Source organism: Episyrphus balteatus, chromosome 3, assembly GCF_945859705.1.
Source record: "Episyrphus balteatus chromosome 3, idEpiBalt1.1, whole genome shotgun sequence".
NCBI lineage: Eukaryota > Metazoa > Arthropoda > Insecta > Diptera > Syrphidae > Episyrphus > Episyrphus balteatus.
Window position 1 is genome coordinate 875,541 of NC_079136.1, and position 22,245 is coordinate 897,785.

Consider the following 22,245-nt stretch of genomic DNA (forward strand, 5'->3'; position numbering starts at 1 on the left):
AGGATTTTTCAAGAAATATTTTTGGGGGCCTTAAGATAAAATTATAATTTTTCTTTTAAAAAAGCAGTTTATTTTTTTGGGGCCCCTGGGGTAAATTTTTTTAAATCAATATACAGGGTGTCCCAAAAGTAATGGATCAAACGAAATATGCTGATTGGGGAACTTAAGGGCTCTCAGAATTTGGTAACTTGTTCATCCCAAATCCTTACGGTTTTCGATTTAATGCAATTCTTGTGAAATTTCGAAAAATCACTACTTGGCAACAGTATTTTGCTTCCTGCGCCCATTATTGATTTTTGTTTTTTTAAATTCTTTTACGAAAACATTGCCAAATAATAAGGAACAATTAATTAATCAAAATATTTTTTATTCCATACGCCATTTCGCTGCAAATAAACTAACAGTTTCAAGTTTTATAAAAAATCTATTTCTAACTTTTATTTGAGAGCAACACCGCAAAAAAAATTTGTACCGTGTGAGAATGGTTTATTATTTTAAAAAGTTGCCCTGTTATTGTGGTTTTCAAAAAAGTATAAAAGTTTCCAAAGTTGCAGTTAGATCGCAAAATATTACAATTTTAATTCAACAAAACAGGGTTTTTCAGAACAAAAAACAACCAAAAATAAATACATTTTCTCGAACTGTTATTTGTTTATTTTTCTTTGAACAAAAGTCTCTATTTTTGTTCGTATTTCTGCTCTGAAAAACCCTGTTTTGTTGAATTAAAATTGTAATATTTTGCGATCTAACTGCAACTTTGGAAACTTTTATACTTTTTTGAAAACCACAATAACAGGGCAACTTTTTAAAATAATAAACCATTCTCACACCGTACAAATTTTTTTTGTGGTGTTGCTCTCAAATAAAAGTTAGAAATAGATTTTTTATAAAACTTGAAACTGTTAGTTAATTTGCAGCGAAATGGCGTATGGAATACAAAATATTTTGATTAATTAATTGTTTCTAATTATATGGCAATGTTTTCGTAAAAGAATTTTAAAAAACAAAAATCAATAATGGGCGCAGGAAGCAAAGTACTGTTGCCAAGTAGGGATTTTTCGAAATTTCACAAGAATTGCATTAAATCGAAAACCGTAAGGATTTGGGATGAACAAGTTACCAAATTCTGAGAGCCCTTAAGTTCCCCAATCAGCATATTTCGTTTGATCCATTACTTTTGGGACACCCTGTATATTGATTTAAAAACAATAACATAATGTGTCTCCCTTGTATCCGAAATGATTCAAATACATTTTAATTTACTTCGTAACTCAATTTATGCTAACAGTTTCCTTCTCTACATTGTCTCCAGTGGGGGCCCTGGGGACGGTCGGGGGCCCCGGGGCGCCGCCCCGCTTGCCCCAAGGGAGTGTACGCCCCTGTCTATTAGATTTTAAAAATGTTAAAAAAAAGTCATATGATTCCTGTGAAATATTTTTCAACAAATTATCTTCCAGTATAGGTACTATTTAAAAAAAAAAAAAGCAATTTAAGGAATGAATATTTTCATTAAATTAATCAATAGCTGTGTCTGAAAAATCTGAATTTAACTGAAATTCAAAATCTTTCAAAATTGTATATCTACACAAAAGTTTTTGAAATAAAAATGAAAAAAAAATGTGGTAACAAAGATGCATACAATTCGATGAAAATCCTAATTTTTGGATTGAAAGAAATTAAATCAGAGCAATTTTTTTTTAATTAGGACTCATTGAATTCAAAAATCGTCAAACATAGATAATTTTATTGATAATTTCTATTTGGATTACTAGGGAGCATTAGAAGCAAAATTGTTAGAAGGTTAAAAAGCTTTTTAGGACTACAATTGTGCGGATTCCTAAAAATACTTTTTTTTTCATCATTGTAAATTTTTTGTTTTAGACCAATAGAGACCCTATAAAGAACTCCAAAGCTTGTCGGCGGAAGAATTATATAACCGTTATTTTTTATACCGTATACGAACCTTATAGGCACCCAAAGACTTTGACTCCAAAATTCGATCAGTTTTCGTGCTAACAGAAGAAAAACTGATAGTTAGTATCCTGATCTGATAGCTTAAACAAAAAATACAAATAAAATATCTGAAACAGCAAAATAAAGACAAAAAAGACCTCTGCAGTTCAACAAATACCTCTGTTTTTCCCTAATTTTTGTACAAACACTTTTGTTTTAGCTTTAAGTTTCCTGACGTAACACAGCACAAAAAGAAAACTTTAAGCAATAAAATCTTTTCCATCAATTTTATTCCTGAGAAGAAGTAAATCACCAAGAACTTAATGAAATTGAAATTAATTTCGTGTTTCGATTCAAATAAATAATACATTTTGCCGTGTATATTTGCCCATACCTCTTGGAAAGCTGCTGACACGAAAGATAATCAAGTAATCACCACTCTAAGCTATCAACGATATGATAATGATGATAATGATGATTATTCATCAAGAAGGACTAATCGTTCGTATCTAGTATTATACTGGTCCTTCAAATTCATCTTATTGAATCGCCACCGCACCATACCACTGCCCAAAACATCAATCCAAATCATTACAGCCGCAGGTGTTTCTTATCGAAAATGGTCATTATAATGAAACACAGTCAGTCAAGGTGATGTACAACAAGGACCTAATCGATTCCAAAAGCTTAATTAATTAATTTCTAAAAGGGTCCTTAGGAATATTACCAAAATGGAAGTGTGAGTGTCATTAAAATTAAACGTAATGAGATTTTATTACAAAAAAAAACCAAGACGAAGTTTTAAAATTAAAAACTTTCTCCCCCGAGTCGACTCCCTCTCAAAAAAAAAAAAACCTCAAAACAAAGAGTTAAACATACTTAAATAGAAGAAGTGTGTTAATAATATATTCAAGATTGAATGCCTTGAGGGCTACCCTCATCGCTGCTATATCTGCTGCTATGCGTCCACCCTTATTTCCCATTTGATAAATGACTGTCAATCTCAAGAAGGGGATGCCAAAGTGGAGTTGATCACATCAAGAGGGTGTCGTCGTCTTCGTCGAAATCTGAAGAAGCACAAAAACTTCTTAACTCAGTTCTTCTTCCCAGATTCCCAGATCCAAAGAAGGGGAGAGTGAAAACTGCTGTAATGGCCATGTTTTCTTATTATATACTCAAAGTAAAACAAAGATAATAATGTTCTTCGTGCGCAACCAGTTGGCAGCTAAAGCATCAGCACAAAAAAAAGGACTGTAGAGTTTGATTGATGAGGGAAAAAGCCTTTCACAAGACAAAACCACTACTTTTGTTCAATTCTATCTATGTGTGTAGAAAGGGTGTATTGAGGGGGTGGTATATTTCATATAAAGAATTTTCTAGACCAAAATTTCAAGGTAGGCAACAATTTGAATAGAATTTAAATACTTGCTGATGCCATGTTGAATCACATTTTCTCTAACACAATCGATGAAATTCATTTACTTTATCAGATGATGGATAACGAGCAGAGAGAGAGCCTTCGCAAGGACCTTGATAAATTATAATGAATTTCTGAATGCTATACATGACACACACATCTCGGCTTGATGGAGAGACCACAATTCAAACGTTATCTCTCTAATGGTAGAGTTTTTTTTTTATTGTTTTTGTTGTTGTGTCATTGAGATAAGTGTGTGATGAGGTAAACGAATGTTTTCACAAAAAGCTTTCTATTGTTGAGGTTGTGACATTGTTTTAAAAAAGGTTGTTCGGAGAAATGATTAAAATCCCACAGGACAGTTTTTTTCTTACAAAATGTGTAAAAAAATTCAATTTAAATCTAAACAAAGAAAAATAAATTCCTTAAATTATTTAACTGTTTGATTATTTTTAATACTGCGGAAAAAATTTGATGTGGTAAAAATTCGGGCATATTTCGTTAGTAAATTATTGAATTTGTTGATCTGAGTACATAAGTCTTTGTTTTATCAAATGGAAAATTTGCTGTTGGAGGTTACCATATAGTTGTCCTTATAAATCATGAAAATCTGAAGTTTCAATTAATACGTAAGAGTAGTTGAAAATGGTCTCAGTTTTGTTCTTGTCAACTACTGAATGTTTTCTAACTGAGTATAGCGAACTGAATTAAGCACCTAACACTTCATTAAATTCATTGAGTTAATAATATTGCCAATGTCCTTGAGGTTTCTCGCATCACCCACAAAATCAAATAATGTGGTTTCTAATATAAATATTTAAAGGTTTTCCACATTAACACTTCCCAATTATTGTATATCTACGTCCACTGATAACGAAGTGCGGTCAGTTTGATTGGAGGTTTCTAATTGACTTTGTACTTCTGGTATTCAAATATTATTATTTCATTGTGTCTAATCCCTAAAACAATATAGTTTGAGGTTGTGAACTCAGAAATGTCATCTAATTTTTGACTTTTAAGAAATAACTTTCATATTGAAACAAAAAACGTAATATTAAAATCAATTTTCTATAACTTATAATCAAATCTTTAAGCTAAACAACCTTTTAATTAATCCTTTTTCTCTTTTTTCTTTCAGGTAAGCCACATTATTAAATGAATTTTGTGAGTATACAATTTTTATTTAATTAAATTTTCATTGCCTCAAACATCTTTCAAATAAAAAACCATGTTTCTTTGAAAACATTTTAGTTACTCAATAAAACAAAAAAACAAAAATAGATTAAAAACATAAATCCCAAATCAGTAGTTACTTGTATACAGGGTGTCCCAAAAGTAATGGATCAAACGAAGTATGCTGATAGGGGATCTTAAGGGCTCTCAGAATTTGGTAACTTGTTCATCCCAAATCCTTACGGTTTTCGATTTAATGCAATTCTTGTGAAATAAATTAGGAACAATTAATTAATCAAAATAATTTTTATTCCATACACCATTTCGCTGCAAATTAACTAACAGTTTCAAGTTTTATAAAAAATCAATTTTTAACTTTTATTTGAGAGCAACACTGCAAACAAAATTTCTACGGTGTGAGAATGATTTATTATTTTAAAAAGTTGCCCAGTTATTGTAGTTTTCAAAAATGTATAAAAGTTTCCAAAGTTGCAGTTATATCGCAAAATATTACAATTTGAATTCAACAAAACAGGGTTTTTCAAAGCAAAAATACAAACAAAAATAGAGGCTTTTGTTCAAAGAAAAATAAACAAATAACAGCTCGAGAAATTGTGTTTATTTTTGGTTGTTTTTTGATCTGAAAAACCCTGTTTTGTTGAATTCAAATTGTAATATTTTGCGATATAACTGCAACTTTGGAAACTTTTATACATTTTTGAAAACTACAATAACTGGGCAACTTTTTAAAATAATAAATCATTCTCACACCGTAGAAATTTTGTTTGCAGTGTTGCTCTCAAATAAAAGTTAAAAATTGATTTTTTATAAAACTTGAAACTGTTAGTTAATTTGCAGCGAAATGGTGTATGGAATAAAAATTATTTTGATTAATTAATTGTTCCTAATTATTTGTCAATGTTTTAGTAAAAGAATTGTAAAAAACAAAAATCAATAATGGCAGCAGGAAGCAAAATACTGTTGCAAAGTAGTGATTTTTCAAAATTTCACAAGAATTGCATTAAATCGAAAACCGTAAGGATTTGGGATGAACAAGTTACCAAATTCTGAGAGCCCTCAAGATCCCCTATCAGCATACTTCGTTTGATCCATTACTTTTGGGACACCCTGTATATCCCACAAATACATACAGCCATCAACTACTAGCTGGGAAATCTTCCACCTGTATTTTCTTTTTTCTTAAAATCCCCCAAACAAAAAAAAAAAAGAGAAAATTGTTTTCGGTTGATGAAACTAAAATAAAAATGATGTATCTCGTGGATTAGTTGGTTGAGTTACAAGTGCTTAAGGCGCAATTCTTTCCTTATAAGTTTACTGAACTATATTTTATTTCAAAAATGTCCTTTTTTTAGTTTATTTAATCTCGTTGATGATGGAATGGTAGGGCATAGATTTTGTATGGTCTTCTTGAATAGTCAGTATACATAAAAGATTGCCCCCAAAACTTAAAAAAAGAACCTTTAACTCGAAGGTAAAAGGACAAAAACATTCCTTCAAAAGTAAGAAACAGAAAAAAATACTAAAGTGAAGCTTAAATCTCAAGTTGCCAACTACTCTACACTGGACTGTTACTGTACGAGTATGTTAACAACTTCAATGTCCCTATACAAACTGGTTAAATAAAGTACCTGCGTTCATAATTTTGTATCAGAAAAACAGGCATTTTCTTTACGTCCCATGAATAACATTTGATACATAGAAGTTTTCTGCACCGTATTTCCAGCGTCAATGAATCATATATGATCATAAATATAAAAAATATTCTACGTCCCTACATATATTGATTCAAAATCTTCTCTACGTCCAAACTTTTTTTGTGGTAGACAATATTGCGACTGACTCAGATATGAGGCAAAATGTTTTTTTTACCATTAGTAATTCTATTGCTTTGTTTAAAAAAAAGTTTTACTTTGTGTTTACATATGATTCATGGACGTAGTAATTGTTCATATCATATAAACACGTCCTATGAATCAAATATGATTATTGACCAAAAACGATATAAGATGATTGTTATAGTTGGTCTCATTAAAAATGATTATACACTCTAAAAACATGTAATGAAAATACTCAATTTAGATTAGATTGAAATGATCAGGTCGTCTATTAATCCAGTCAAATAAGGGTTTAACCTAGGAATGAATGCTAATATAGCCAATCTGACGTCTCTGAAAAAAGTTATACTTGTTTTTCATCTGTCAACCCGTATTATTATAACAGTTGCTAACTTACTACCGAAAAACCCTTAAAAGTTAGCGGAACCAAATTTTGCATGAAGGTTTTTATATCCATTATCATTAAAAATCAAAACAATTCAATGCAAAAAAACATTCATATCTATGACAAAATAAACATCTTGGTACAATCTTGGAATTTGTGCTAATAGGCTAATTTCTTGGTTTCTATCTTTATTTGGATATTCTATAACTTATGTCAAAAATCTAAAAAATCTCATGTCCGCAAGTCCTAATTTTCCTGGTTTGAAGATAAGGTGCTTTGTTTGGTTGACATATAAAAACTAAAATTTTTTGGTAGATGGTCTGCCCGACAAAAATGTTTTGAGAATTAATGTGTGAGAGAAATTTTCGTTCCTTTTTGTTCGTTTTAAATTAATTTACTCATTAGAATATACAAAAATCTCATTGAGGAAAAATGCGTTTTCTTAAATATATTTCAATTTTGACTGCAGTCATATTTAGGGGCTGTATAAACCTACAAAAGGATATTAAAATTATTACTCTGATTTTTTATATAAAATATGTGTATCCGTTTTTAAAAATACATGTTCATGAATTACATATGATTCATGGACGCTGTAAACGCCGTACAAAAAATAATTTATGTTCAAATGTGATTCATAGGACGTGATATTGATGTTTTTTTTCCAAGCAAGAACATAGAGATGTTTTTCTACAAGTTTATATAGGGGCGTAGAATAATATTCGTTTAGTATTAATGTTGAATCACATATGATTCATGAACGTAGGAAACATGGGAAAAAATGCAATTCATGAATCACAAATGATTCACTGGACAGTGAAGTTGTTAAAGTTTAAAAATTTAATCGAGAAATGTTTAAGCAAAAAAATCCCAATTTCGATCGTCTATCAGCCAACAGACCTTGTTGCTGTTTTCACTGTAAAATCACTGAATGTTTTTCCAGTAACAACCCAAACAAAATTTTTTAAAAATGTGAAAATATATGACGACACTTTTATTTCCAATTATGTATCTCGGCAACATAAAATTACACTTCCATTTTGCAGTTGATTTTTTTTTTCTTCTGTAAACCAACAAAAAATACCTATTTTCGTATCTATTCCACTTATCTTAAATACACAATTTTTCAACAAAAGAAACTCGCGATGTTGACTCCTTTCTCCTATAAAAAAAATAACCTACACATCCTCCCAATTTTGTGTATCTTTTTTTCTATGTAAAATTATTTTTATGATGGTACCTTTCTATTTTAAGGATCGTTCGTTGTTGTACCTAGGTTTGTTCTTTTTACATTTTTTTACATTTTCACACATACAGAATGTGCTTCAGCTTGTGGTTCTTCTGTAAACTCGACAAACATAAAATTCCAAGTTGGAAATGTTTATTTTTTTCAGTTTCCGTTTGTTTAAAAAAAAAAAAATACACATCACAAAAAAAGGACATAATGTCCTTGGAAAAGAGTATCTAAAAGAACGTTAAATGAAAAATAAAGGAAATACAAGAAGAATCTATTAGTGCGTATAGTCGTCGTCTTTGGAAAATTAAAGATCTTTCTTCATATTTTCCTCATCTTATAATGTTTGCTGATTTTTTTTTTTGATAATGTCTGAAAGGATATTGAATGTTGAACAAAAAAAAAAATGAGTAAAAAAAAACGAGAAACCAAATACATTATTATGTCCTTTATTCAAAGTCTATGATATTGAGTGTCATGCGTGTGCTTTTAACAGTAGCAGCAATTTTCCAAACACAAATATCGTTGTCGTCCCTTGACATGACAGATATATAGATGAGAAAAAAGATGTATCTTGTCTTGATAAAAAATAAGAGAAAAAAAAAATATAAAACTAAAAAAAAAAAGATGATATCGCATAAACGAGGGATTTTGTTAGTTGATTAAATTTCTCCATACGGATACAAGATATTCTCTTTCTTCCTTAAGTTTATACCTAGATAGTAGATATGTATAGTTTGAAACAGTGTGTTCATCGTTGTACGTTGTAGTTGTTGGCTTACACTTTTTGCAGCTATACACTTTTGTTAACTATCTTATTTTAGCCAGAATATGTTATGTTTTGAATAAACACCATACATTTTCTTTGTCCTGTGAAAAAATCAGTTGCTTTGTTGATTTGGTCAATGTTTAAAAATAAAATAAAAAAAAATTACTCATACGCCATAGTGACCATCATTTGTATTTAAATTTTAAGTAATGGATAAGTTAATTGGTTTTTTTGGCTACCAGTTTATCTTTTCTGACTTCTTAATACTATGTAACTGGCCATTTTACATAAAAGGTCTAAATATAAGAGTCGTTGGTTATGTAACCTAACTAAAAACTTCGGGTTTTGGAATTAAATTTGTTTTTTTTTATTTGCTTCAGAAAATCTATAAAAATATTAGGATTTATTCAAAAGGGAAAAAGTCCATTAAACTGGTCTTTTCAATCCGTTATCTTATTAAACATTTGCCAAAAAATGTCCATCCTTAGACCATAACACCCTGTTTTTTTTGCTCAAGTACCTTTGCTTTTATAGCTTTTTCATCCTTATATTTGCTGAGCATATATCCAACAAAAACTACTTAAAGGTTTTTTTTTTTGTTGGTTTGGGTTGGTGCGGTGATGGTTGAAAATGTCCTTCTAAATCCTCTGTCCATGTCGATATACACTTTACATATATAAGTCTAAATGAAACTCTAAGAAACTATATGAGGGATACAAGATATAATGGGAAATCAATCCATATTGTGAATCAGTCAAGCGAAAAAAATCTATCATTCGTGATGATTTGGGAAAACATGTATTTTAACAAGGTTTATGCTCTGTAGTGTGTATACCATACACTATGGGAATATGTACTTCGTTAAGGAAAAACCTACTACTCTGCCTATACAATCTTGTCAGTTAATAAAACATTTCATTGAACCCTTTTTCTTGTAAATCGAGAGTTTTATTGCAAAATTTATGTACCGAATATGGATTACTACCCTCCCCCCCAGTACCCATCATAGTGCAGTTATTTGAAATTACGTTTTGAAGAATTGTTTCGGTTGCATATGGTTTTTTGAGTGGGAGGAACTGCTTTAAAAGTCAATTGAGTACAATTGACTTTCTTGTAAAATATACAATTCTTGTTTGGAATTAAGGATGTCAGTGAGTTATAAATACGAAATAATGTATTGTTATTGAACGAAAAATTCACTTTTAAAATGAGAAATGTGATAAAAAATTCAAGCTTTCATTACATTAATTTTATTTTAATAAATATTCATGAAAAGTTGTAATTTTTTATGAAAATTTATTCAAATGTTTCGATAAACAAATTTAATTTAATTTTAATAAAGAAAAAAAAAAATTCCAATTTCCAATGTAACCTTTCATAAATATTTTTATATTGTATAAAATTTATATATGTACGTGCATTTTGGTCATAAAGAAAAATAATTGTATACAAAAATCATTTTTAATTTAAGAAAAATTCAAAGCAAAACTTATTTTTAATTTTGCTTCTATAATGACTCCAGCGTTACTCTCATGTAACATTTTTTTAAAAATTCGTAAAAAATATTAAATTAAACAATTTTTTAGGTTACGATGGCTTAATTGAAAGATAATAATGCCTATTTACTGGATTATTACAAAAAGTTATTCAAATATCATACCTTTAATTTTTTTTTCATCGAGAAAGAGACTGAAATTCACATTTTTTATGGTCATAATTTTGAAAAAAAAGATATAAAAAATGTTAATGCAGAAAGTGTTTTGTTTTTTTTTGCTTAGAAGAAGTAGCACACATTAAAGTTTCATAAAAAGTTATTTTCTCAGTTCTCCGACTTTTTTTGGTGGTCATAGGCAGTGCATGTTACTTACAGGTAGCATGAGAAAAACACATTAGTTTTGCTATTTATTATTTTGGAAAATAACTTTTTGCTATTCATATTTCTTAGTTGTGATATTTTTGACCAGATATTTTAATATTGATTTTCATAGCATGGGTTCGAAAGGGTTAATAATCCTATGAAACTCAGAATCAAAAAGTCTATCTTTTTCACTCCTATAACACCTTTATGAAGTACATTAGACTGGGCCAAAAAAATAAAATATTTTTTTGTTTGAAAGTTACTTCGAAAATCTTGTTCAGGATGATGAAAAAAAAATTTGGTGAAAATTTGAGCCGTTAAAAAAAATTTTAAGAGGTCTATCATTGATGTTTTTTATTTTTATACATGATATGATGTTTTACAACAGAACTGCTAGACGATCAAAGTAAAAAAAATTTCTGTTCATTTTTTCTTATATAAAATTAAATTTCCTACAAAAAAGATCTAATTGAAAATTTTCGTCAGACGAGCCGTATTCGAGTAATTAAGCTTTTTAAATCGAAGTGTTTTTTCAATTTGACTGTTTCACTTTGGAATTTTGTGATGAGCAAATAAGTGAATAGAAAAATAAAACCACGACAGATTCTTATAGGAAATTTAATTCTCTACAAAAAAGGTCTTGTAGTAATTTTCCCTAAATTGAGTCCTAAAGAAGTTATTCACGATTTAAATCGAGAAAAAAATTAAAAAATCAATTTTCAATTTCAAAATTTTCTGAGCAAGAAGATATTCGTATCAAAACCAATGTCCACTGATTTCAATAGTTTTCTTATGACAAGTATGCATTGCGATTTGAATACGATTATCTTCTAAACGGTTAAAGCAATTAATTTGCTGCCAAGGAACTTTTTATAGAACGTTTAAGTCCCTACAAGAAAACATCTTGCTAATTTGAAAATATTGAATTTTCAGTGAATTAGAAAATTTTGAAATTGAAAATTGATTTTTTAATTTTTTTCTCGATTTAAATCGTGAATAACTTCTTTAGAACTCAATTTAGGGAAAATTACTACAAGACCTTTTTTGTAGAGAATTAAATTTCCTATAAGAATCTGTCGTGGTTTTATTTTTCTATTCACTTATTTGCTCATCACAAAATTCCAAAGTGAAACAGTCAAATTGAAAAAACACTTCGATTTAAAAAGCTTAATTACTCGAATACGGCTCGTCTGACGAAAATTTTCAATTAGATCTTTTTTGTAGGAAATTTAATTTTATATAAGAAAAAATGAACAGAAATTTTTTTTACTTTGATCGTCTAGCAGTTCTGTTGTAAAACATCATATCATGTATAAAAATAAAAAACATCAATGATAGACTTCTTAAAATTTTTTTTAACGGCTCAAATTTTCACCAAATTTTTTTTTCATCATCAGGATGAAGTACCTTTCAAAAAAAAAAATATTTTATTTTTTTGGCCCAGTCTAAAGTACATTATACTTCAATGCTCTTGAAAAACATAAAATTTAATTATGGCGAATACTTTGAAAACCAAATTTTAAAAAAATTTCAGGTATTTAACTAAAATAAAAAAAAAAAAACAAGTCACTATGTATTCCAACACAAAATATATATGAGAACATTTCAAATTAATCTATAGAGTTTTAGTATTAAATCAAATGATAATAATATCGGTGAAAAAAATCAAAACATTAAAAAAATCGATTCATTTAGTGAAATTTTATACAAAAAACATTTCTTATCGAAAGAAAATATCAAAATCTTTCGAGTCCTCATAGTTTTACTTTCTGTCAAAGATAAAAAGATACTTTGTTTTTTAAATCTATGGATAAGTTACAAAGATATAACCATTTTTATAACGATCAAAATTTTCGACTCTTTTTTTTCTTTTGAGTTATTGTCTATGATTTGAAAAGCATGCCGAATTTTATACAAAAAACATTTCTTATCGAAAGAAAATATCAAAATCTTTCGAGTCCTCATAGTTTTACTTTCTGTCAAAGATAAAAAGATACTTTGTTTTTTAAATCTATGGATAAGTTACAAAGATATAACCATTTTTATAACGATCAAAATTTTCGACTCTTTTTTTTCTTTTGAGTTATTGTCTATGATTTGAAAAGCATGCCGAATTTGAAAATTTTTATTTAGTCATTTATTGTAGATTTTTAAATTTTATTCAAAAAAAAAAAAAAAAAAAACTACATTTTTTATGCTTCTACTAAATAGTCTATTTTTATCTTTTGAGCATTTAACATAGGAGAAAAGAAGATACTTTATCTTTCAACAAAATGGTTTCAAAAATCTAATATAGCTAAAATTGGATAAAATATGGACTTTCAAAATCTACTGTTTTTAGACTTGTTGATTTGTGGGTTTTCTTTAGGATGTTTCGCGTTTCGAAATAATTACTTGATTCCAAATGCGATAACAATCCAGTTTTTTTTAATTTGGTAAAACAATAAAGCTAGAACAATATTATTCAACCGACAAAAAAAAACTATGTGACTCATTTTCGATTAATCAACTTTGTTCAATTTGTTCTTTAAGTCGAAGATAGCTGAAGACACAAACTGAATTTGACATTTCAATTAACGAAGAAAGTAAATTAAAAACTACCCGTCACCACCATCACCACCGACCGTCACAACGATATACCACTACAATATGTTATCTATCTAAAAAAAAAAAAACTTTTGTTTCAAGAAAGTCGCAATCTTTCATAGAATTTTTTTGTTTGTTTGTTTGTGTTCAAAATAAGAAAGAATCTTCTTCTTTAGTCGTGTCTATAGTCGTTCCTAATGGATTACTTTCTTTTAGAATTTCCGTGCAAATCATGCACAATTTCTATACAATCTTTCTTACACATGCCACCGCACCAACCTACTTTGAGAGTCGAAATCTTATACAAACCTTCACCATAATGTTGTCTTAAAAGCCATTGCGTGCTTCTGTCTATTGTGTGTGTGAGAGTGTGTTTTATGGTACACGCACTTTTATCCCCCTTTTGTATCTGTGAATACATAAAATATAGTCATTAATAAAAAAAAGCTCATTTTTAACAATTTCACTGTGTTCGATATACAAAACAACAACAACAAATGAACATCGTGTCGTTATGCACTCAAAAAAACATTATTACACTATAAATGTCCTTTAAGTGAGTCTAACTACAGCCAGTAACGTATCAAATAACCACACAATTATCGCATCTTGTCCGGGCCATGTAACGACTCTGTCAACTCCGATAACACCGAAGTAACATATGAGGCGAAATAAATCTGTCCGCTCGCTCGTCCTGCCACACTTCCTGCCGCTTCCCCATTCCCGTTATAGTCTTAATGGTTTCTTTATGCCATCTTTAAAGGACATCCTTTCTTTTCGTTGGTGGTTGTTCGAGTTTGTTCGAGTCGTGAGTCCTCTCTCAAGTCGTCCTTGTTGATTTATTTTTTTCTTTTATTTATGTGTATTGTGGGATTTTACATCAAATGTGACACAGGTTTTACTTTACTTCCATGGGAATGATTCTTTGTTGTTGTTGTTTTGTATGTATTTTTTTTTTTTATTTACTGAGTAAACAAACAAATGAATGAAAAAAAAGGAGAACATTTTAAATGAAAAGAGCAAGCTTGGGTAAGCGAAAACGGAAATGTACACGAAAACCGCATAAGCACAAGCACACAGTCAAACAGTCACAATTCACAGGATATACACTTGTGCGGCAGTACAACATGGAGTAGCATAAGAGTTTTGACATTGAATGCCTGGTGGATTTTACTAACCCAGTTGCCTGGAATTGCGTCCTACATTTTCGGACATGCGAATACACATTCTCTATGATGAACTTTCATTCGTATTCACATTCATGTCCAGTCCACTGAAATACAGGATATTTGAACAAAAAAAAAAAAAAACAAAAACAAAAACAAATACAGAAAAACCTGTCATTTTGGTTAAAACTCATAAATTATTGTAAAACACTTCCTTTTTCGTTCCAATTCAAGTATAGTTCAACTTTAGCTTTGGAGAAAAGGATATTTCTGGAGCATGTAATGCTCAGTTGGGAAAAGGGATCAACAACTTTTTTTTTTGTGTATCCCTTCTTCTTTTTCGTCGTCGTTACTCAAAGTTGATCGTAAAATGAGATGAAATCCATTTTCGCTGGTTTGGAATTATTATTCGCATTCGTATTTGTACATATACATACTTTTACAAACAAGACTATTATTCATTCGTTCCGAAAGTTTATTTGCAAACATATCATGGAAATCGACGAAGAAAAAAAAATCTTACCCTACTTATGAGCAGGGAGAGCGAACTAAGCAGTCATGAAAGGAAAATAAATTGCCAGAGTCAATTCCCAAAGGGACACAGTTTTTTTTTTTTTTTCTTCCCACCAAGTCGAAGTATAAGACATATAGATGTACGTATTATAGGATTACCAGGATACCTCTTTTCCCATACCTTTACATACAAATGAACATATAAGAAAAAGATGCTTATTTCAAGGTTTTACTCGACGTAATACCTTGTGCATCAGTGTATCAGTCAAATCCATGACTATTCCAGAAAATTGATTTCCTTATCCTTACAGCGCCAAGCCAGCAGCAAGTCGTCTTTGTTGCGTGACTTCCGTTTGTATTTTTTTCAATTTGTTTTTTTTTGCTCCACTCTCTCCTACCTTAAAGGATTATTTTGAATTTGTATAAAGGTATAGGTTTAGTAGCGATGAATGAAATATAAATATTTTATCTACCATGAACCATACATTCATTGAAAAAGGCAAAAAAAAAAAAGAACACCTATGGTTTATTTCATTTCTCGTTCCTATACGCACGAGATTCGTGTGAATCAAAATTTATAATATTGAGGAAGAAGGGAATTATTCAAGGAATAAATAATTTCGCTGGGAAATATTAACACAAAAAGCATCCTTTTCAAAAAAAGGAAAAAAATTTAAAACAAGTTTAGTGCTAATCTAAAGTTATAAAATTCGCAACATCTTTGTCCAAATTAAAATCAAGAAAAAATTGAACTTAACAAAAATTAAAAGTATTTAACTCCTTTCAAAAAACGGTACTGGACTATTAACGCTATTTAGAGTTTCTTCTTATTCAGAATTACAAAAAATACAGCTTTTGAACACATTTTTCGAAGATCGCAGACCATACACCCTTCACGTACGTGATGATTAATTCCGTCATCACAAGTCGCTATCGTTCATATATCTCAGATTTCAACTTTTTACACTTTGGAAGCCCTACCTTGATCAAAAAATTTGGCACCCTAAGTATTCCATCTTTTTTGCGCTTATGCAGTATTCTTCCAGAACATTCACGAATACGTCCAGCGCTCGTTTCCGAGATGTAGAATCTCCATATCCTCAGCTAACTGATGCATTTTTAGGTTCGTAACTTTAATTAACTTTTTTTAATTTATACAGCTCAGCTGAATTTTATGCTATATCTTAATGAATCAAAAATCAGTCTATAAAAGTGTCATAAATTACTTCACTGTAACTTTCAACATGAAAGCTATTTTTTCACGATTTTTTTTGTTTTGTTTTTTTTTCGGTATTATTTCGGTGTTATTTCAGAAATGGGTGATTCTACACCAAAATTTCATGTGACAAAGTTCTAGAGCATTTAATTTCCTACAAAAAACTTCTCAAAATTGAATCTTTATTATTGATATTTCTCGAGATAAATGAAATTTGGTGAACAAACTCCTGAGCAGTTCTTATTCTTTTAGCGACTAATTTAAAGATTTTGCCATTCTTTCTGTTTTCTGGTAGCAGTGTGGTTAGAAATTGAATTCAACTACTGATACAGGCCTTCCAAATTCCTTGCTTAAATCCTTTTTGCAACTTTTGTACTTGTTAGGGCTGTAAAAGTAACGACAAAATGAGTACCCGCATGTATACGTTACTTTTGGTTCCAGTACCCGCATCAACGATATCGTTACTTTCGTTACTTTAGGTATATTTCGTATGTTTCGCATGTTTCGCATGTTTCGTATGTTTCGTATGCTTCGTATGTTTCGTATATTTCGTATATTTCGTATAATTCGTATAATTCGTATATTTCGTATATTTCGTATGTTTCCTACATTTGGTATTTTTGTTATTTCTCACGATTTACGTTAAGAACTTTTTAATTTGGTTGTTTTGGTTAGTTTTCCCTGGAATTGGAATGAAAACGGAAATATAGGTATATTAAAAGTAAAAACTACATAAAAAAATTAATAATGCAAGATTTTTAATGACAAGATATCGTTTTCAAAATGGTATACAAATATTCTCTAGCTCAAGTAGCTTGGCAAAGAGTAAAGTTTTCAAGAATTTCAATACCAGATTTTCGATGTACCTACAAGTTATTTTTTTTTTTTTTTTAAATATGAATGTGCCGATGCTGAGTATAGTTTTTACCAGAAATAGTTAAATAGAATCATAACTGACATAATTGAGAAACCAAACAATTCAAGATTCAAATAAGAATACAGGAAGATAAGTCTGGAAGTGAAATTAAAAATGGCGATCGTAAATAAAAATAAAAAGTCCAAATTGAAACGCAAAAATCGAAGTAATTTTTCTCTTCTCTAGTTTTACATACATACACTTCGCGTCACTTGAATAGAAACAACATTTTTTCTTTAGAAAATAGCGATTGGCGCTTTGGTGAGGTAACTAAGTAGATTTTTGGTTTTGCATTTTCAAAGAGGAACTTTTAACAAACAATGTTGTAAAAACAAAAAACCCAAAACAGAAACCGTATGGCTTCTAGTTGCGTTTTTTTCGCATTACCTCACAAAAAACAGTGTTTTTTTTGCGTCACTTGAATAGAAACAAGCTCTTAAATTAGATAAAAATGATGAAAAATCATGGAAAACACTAATTATAGTAAAGCAATATTATGCTTTGACATTATTTGCACATTATAACCAATTATGGGCTACGAGCTACCAATAGGCACCACAGAAAATACATAAATAAAATTTAACATTGAAAATGCACTTCTACTGTACACAATCGTGGACCTAATTGGAGAAAGTGATAAAAGTGTTTGGTAACTTCTTACAAATTAAGAAAATCACATTTTCTACAATTTAAGGATTGAATAAGTGAAATAAACTTTCGTTTTTATCCGGAATGCATCTGTTTTGTTTTTATTGCGTTGTTTTTTCTTGAACTATCCTTGTGCAATCTCTAAGACGGTTGTTCTTCCACGTTCCTAAACTTGCCAAGAGCTTCTACCATTATTTCTTTGTAAAAGTTAGCATCTGTTTTTGAAGCGTGAAGCTTCAATTTTGCTATTGCACATCATAAAAACAAAGCGTATTACTATAACACATTTTAGTGCCTTTATTGGCGATGCGATAAAGGTTATTCTTTTATAAACCAATTAAATAGGGCTAATATTAACGTGGTCCATCTGAGTTGGTATGTTTTCCTTTAAAAAACCAATCTTTACCTCACTACTTTTCAGTTCGAATGCAACTATAAAATAGTTAACTTTTTTGTAATCTTAGAAGAACTTAAAATATTGTTATTTTGCATTTTGAGGCTTTTTTAATGTTGTGCACCTTTTATAACTTCCAGGATGGAACAAACCAACACGTTTCCATAGCACTAACACCACGTTTTTGACCGATTTCAGCGGCAAAGTGAAGAAAATTGCAGCTAGTTTTTAAGTTATTTTTTTCTCTGCTCGTGACTTGGGTCTCACCTGTCTTATTATTTGATTTGATCACTAGTTTACGATATTTTTAAAATTATCTCATCCAAATTTGGCAAATTTTCCAATATCTTTCTCGATTTTGCATAGTGCAGGTGCATTTTCAATGTTGGCTGCTATGTATGCATTTTCTGTGGTGCCTATTGGTAGCTCGTAGCTCATAATTGGTTATAATGTGCAAATAATGTCAAAGCTTAATATTGCTTTACTATAATTAGTGTTTTCCATGATTTTTCGTCATTTTTATCTAATTTAAGAGCTTGTTTCTATTCAAGTGACGCAAAAAAAAACACTGTTTTTTGTGAGGTAATGCGAAAAAACGCAACTAGAAGCCATACGGTTTCTGTTTTGGGTTTTTTGTTTTTACAACATTGTTTGTTAAAAGTTCCTCTTTGAAAATGCAAAACCAAAAATCTACTAAGTTACCTCACCAAAGCGCCAATCGCTATTTTCTAAAGAAAAAATGTTGTTTCTATTCAAGTGACGCGAAGTGTATGTACATATGTATATAGATAGGTAAATAAAAAAATATTTCTTAATTTATGTCCATTGTTCAACGATTAAACACACGCTTTCACATATCTCACCCCACACCCACACGTCCATAAAAACCGGTACGAAAGAGAAAAAAACAGAATAGGTAATTATTTACCCCTTTTCATATACATACACAAAAACAGAGCAAAAATGAAACTATTAAAATAAACATACATTTCTTTGAGCAAAAGTCGTTGAATAATACCTACATTACTGATGAAGTGATGATACCGATATCAAACCGATACGAGATGCGATAGATGCTGTTCAATTCAGAATGTTCTGCCGGGGGTAACCACAAACGACTACGTAAAAAACGTACTCAGTTTTAGGGAAAATTGCGGAACGCAAATTATCCCTATTCCCGAACACGTCCATGTTTCGTTTCCTCCCGGTCCAAACTTAAAAATTGTCATTGCAGCCAACCTAAAATAAAAAACCATTCAATCATTTCATTCAGTCACATTCATTCCATATTCTCATTCAAAGTTGTCACTCATGTCAGACACCACCGCACCACACACAAGCATGAAAGTAGTACCTACCTGAAATCAAAAGAAAAACAAAAAAACAAAAACTTAAAACTACGAATAAAACCTAAATTGTAATTATTTTTTTGAATCAAACTAAAGAATAAAATAAATTAAACAAAGGAAAAAAATTCTTTTGATTAATTACAAAAGGAAAAAAGGAGAAAACAGAATACAAGTACGGCTACGCCCCAACAGATGCAGTGTGCCATTTTGTTTTTGTTTCGCATTTCGTATATCCAAATTGGTATTGGAATTGGAATGTAGTTACTAGTACGTTCAGTATTTTTCGTATGTTTCGCATGTTTCGTATGTTTCGTTACTTGTTCCGTACCAGTTACGAAACATACGAGTAACGATACTAATTGGACAGTAACGTTTCGTTACTCGTTACTGAAGTGAATACCCGCATTTAAGTAACGAATACATACGGTTTCCTACAGCTCTAGTACTTGTACTTTTCTATGCGCTCCAAAAATATTGTTACACATTCTGGATTGGGTAATATTTTACGAACCTAGGAATGTATAAACAGAATCTTTTGTTTAATTTTCCTTTAAAAGTGTATATGGTATAACAATGAAACTAACATTACAAAATTGTTCCCCTTGAGATTTAAAAATATCGAACTTTAAAAATTTGTATACTTATACTTACCATAACCCTTTTATTTGTTTTACCCCTTTAAAGAGAACAGGTGTAAGTTGAATAATATTTTTATCTATACTTGATACCTCTTTCAATTCTTTACATATATCGAAATAAAAAATCCTAATGCGCTCAATTCAGAAATGATTAAAAGGTTTTTTTAATATTTATTTTTTTTTTTTGTCAAGAAAACTATGTGGCCACAGAGAATGCATTAAACTGCCATTTGTAAGTAATGGATTACTGTCGAAAGTTTACCAAAAGTGATTGATGAGTCCTCAAAGCCTTTTTTGAATTTAAAGAAAGACTGATAGCTTTCAAGATTAATGCATGTTCTTTCGTCGATTCAAGAAGAAATAAAATTTGGAGATATTTTTGACAAAAAAAAGACAGTATGAATATGAAATAAGAAAAAAAAAAATTATAACCATCTTGAATGGAATTTTTTTTGAGCAATCCTTGCACTTTAATATAAAAGTTTTCGAAACAGCAGTTCAGGATTTCTCGTAATTATGAAAAGTTTAATTTGCTCGTCATTTTATTTCACGGACAGCAAAACCATTTTAGGTAATTACTTGTACAAAAATGTATGAGCGAATATATCTTTTTTTTTATTCCTTTGCTGCAAAAATTCTACGAGATAAAAGTAATACTTTGGTTTGCTGTCCATTTTCATTATTTTTAAAATTAATTTTTTTATATCATACAAGAACCATGACAGAAGATAACTGCTATGTATAAAAAAAAGTTAGCCCGAAAGTTCTTTGTAAAACAAACTATTAAAAATACAACTGGATTTTTGTTTCCCATCGGGTTTCGTGTATTTTGTCGGTCTACAAAGAATTTTATACAACTGCATCAAATTTTCCACTTAACTTTTGTAAAAAAAAAAAATAGAAATGAATTGTTTCTGAAAGTAAAAACAGATGCAATTCAGTTTAAAAAAATATTATTATTTTTATTAAGTTGTTAAAAAGTTATAAAATATGTCTTGAAACATTTTCCAACCTGAGTTTTCTTCTTTTCTGAACTACTAACAATTTATTATTTTACATTTTATATTCCAAGAACTTTACTTTACTTTTTAGTATGATTTGCAAAAAGTTGGCAGATGGCAGATTCTCTTGAATTTTTCATCATTCCAATAATATCTTTTCCTTTTTTTTTATCGAACAAAGTAAAATTCAAAATTCAAGTTAAAATTGTTATCTCTTGTCAATTTAGGAAGAGATTTCAAGTGAATTGCCATCGAAAAATTATTTATTAAAAATTTAATTTACACTTCAGTGTGTACCTACTTACTTCTGTTTTGTATATAGGCTTTAGCGCGATTGTCATCGTCGAATTATCAAAGTAAAAAGTTTTGTTCTTATCGCGTGAACAGAATTTCAAAATTTCATTGTCAAGAATACATAATTGTCCTTATCTGGACTGGATAAAGAGACAATATTGAGTTAAAATTTCTTGCTTTGAATTTCAAGTAGGTTGTTTAAAATTTTTGTATTAAAAAAAAATCAAAAGTAATTTGTTTCCCTGAGTGATATTATTTGAAAATTTATTAATATGCTTTTCGCTGTGATGATTTCACGCTTTGGAAAACATCGAAGAATACACCTATAGTGGAGTCAAATTAGCTTTATACCTCGGAATCCAGGGAAAGTCGATGCATCTGAAAAACGAGTATAGGACTGCATTATAAAAGGGTCAAATAAGAAAGTTAAAAAAAAAAATTTCACCGCTCTCGATTACAACAGTTTTTATGGACCGTTAACTGTCATTCCGTATGCAAGCGTTAATCGGAATTGCTGTCTCATTTTAGATTTTGATCAAACTTTGTGTGGATGTTCTCTAAGACTGTAAGGAAGCAAATCCATGATGATTTAATTTTAAGTTTCGTGGTTTCCCCGCTACCCGCATTCGAACTTTTTCAGAAAGTCATTTTTATGTTATTATAACTTTGCGTCTACTAAAGATATCTTTTTGTTTGAAACGCCATTTTAAAGCTTAAGAATAGTAATTTTTGAATATACCTATATTAAAAAATTACGTAATAATTATCCCTGAATTAAAAATAATTTTTGAAAAACTGGTAATTTTGCTGATTTCTCATGGTTTTTGACTGGCTCCAGAACCTTGGCTATTATATGTAGGAAGCTTATACTTACCAAAT

At 29.8% G+C, this 22,245-nt stretch overlaps 2 protein-coding genes across 4 annotated transcripts in view; both read left to right on the top strand.

Moving 5' to 3' along the window:
* The window catches only part of LOC129913362 (actin nucleation-promoting factor WAS-like), a 93,823-nt gene extending 89,158 nt beyond the window's left edge, over positions 1–4,665 (top strand). Inside the window, exon 3 of the mRNA XM_055991986.1 lies at positions 4,509–4,665. Coding sequence (XP_055847961.1) covers positions 4,509–4,529 — 21 coding nt within the window. The 3' untranslated portion in view covers positions 4,530–4,665. The remainder of the gene's footprint in view (positions 1–4,508) is intronic.
* The window catches only part of LOC129913354 (peripheral plasma membrane protein CASK), a 426,424-nt gene that overhangs the window by 200,713 nt on the left and 203,466 nt on the right, over positions 1–22,245 (top strand). The gene's annotated exons all lie outside the window — the stretch shown is intronic.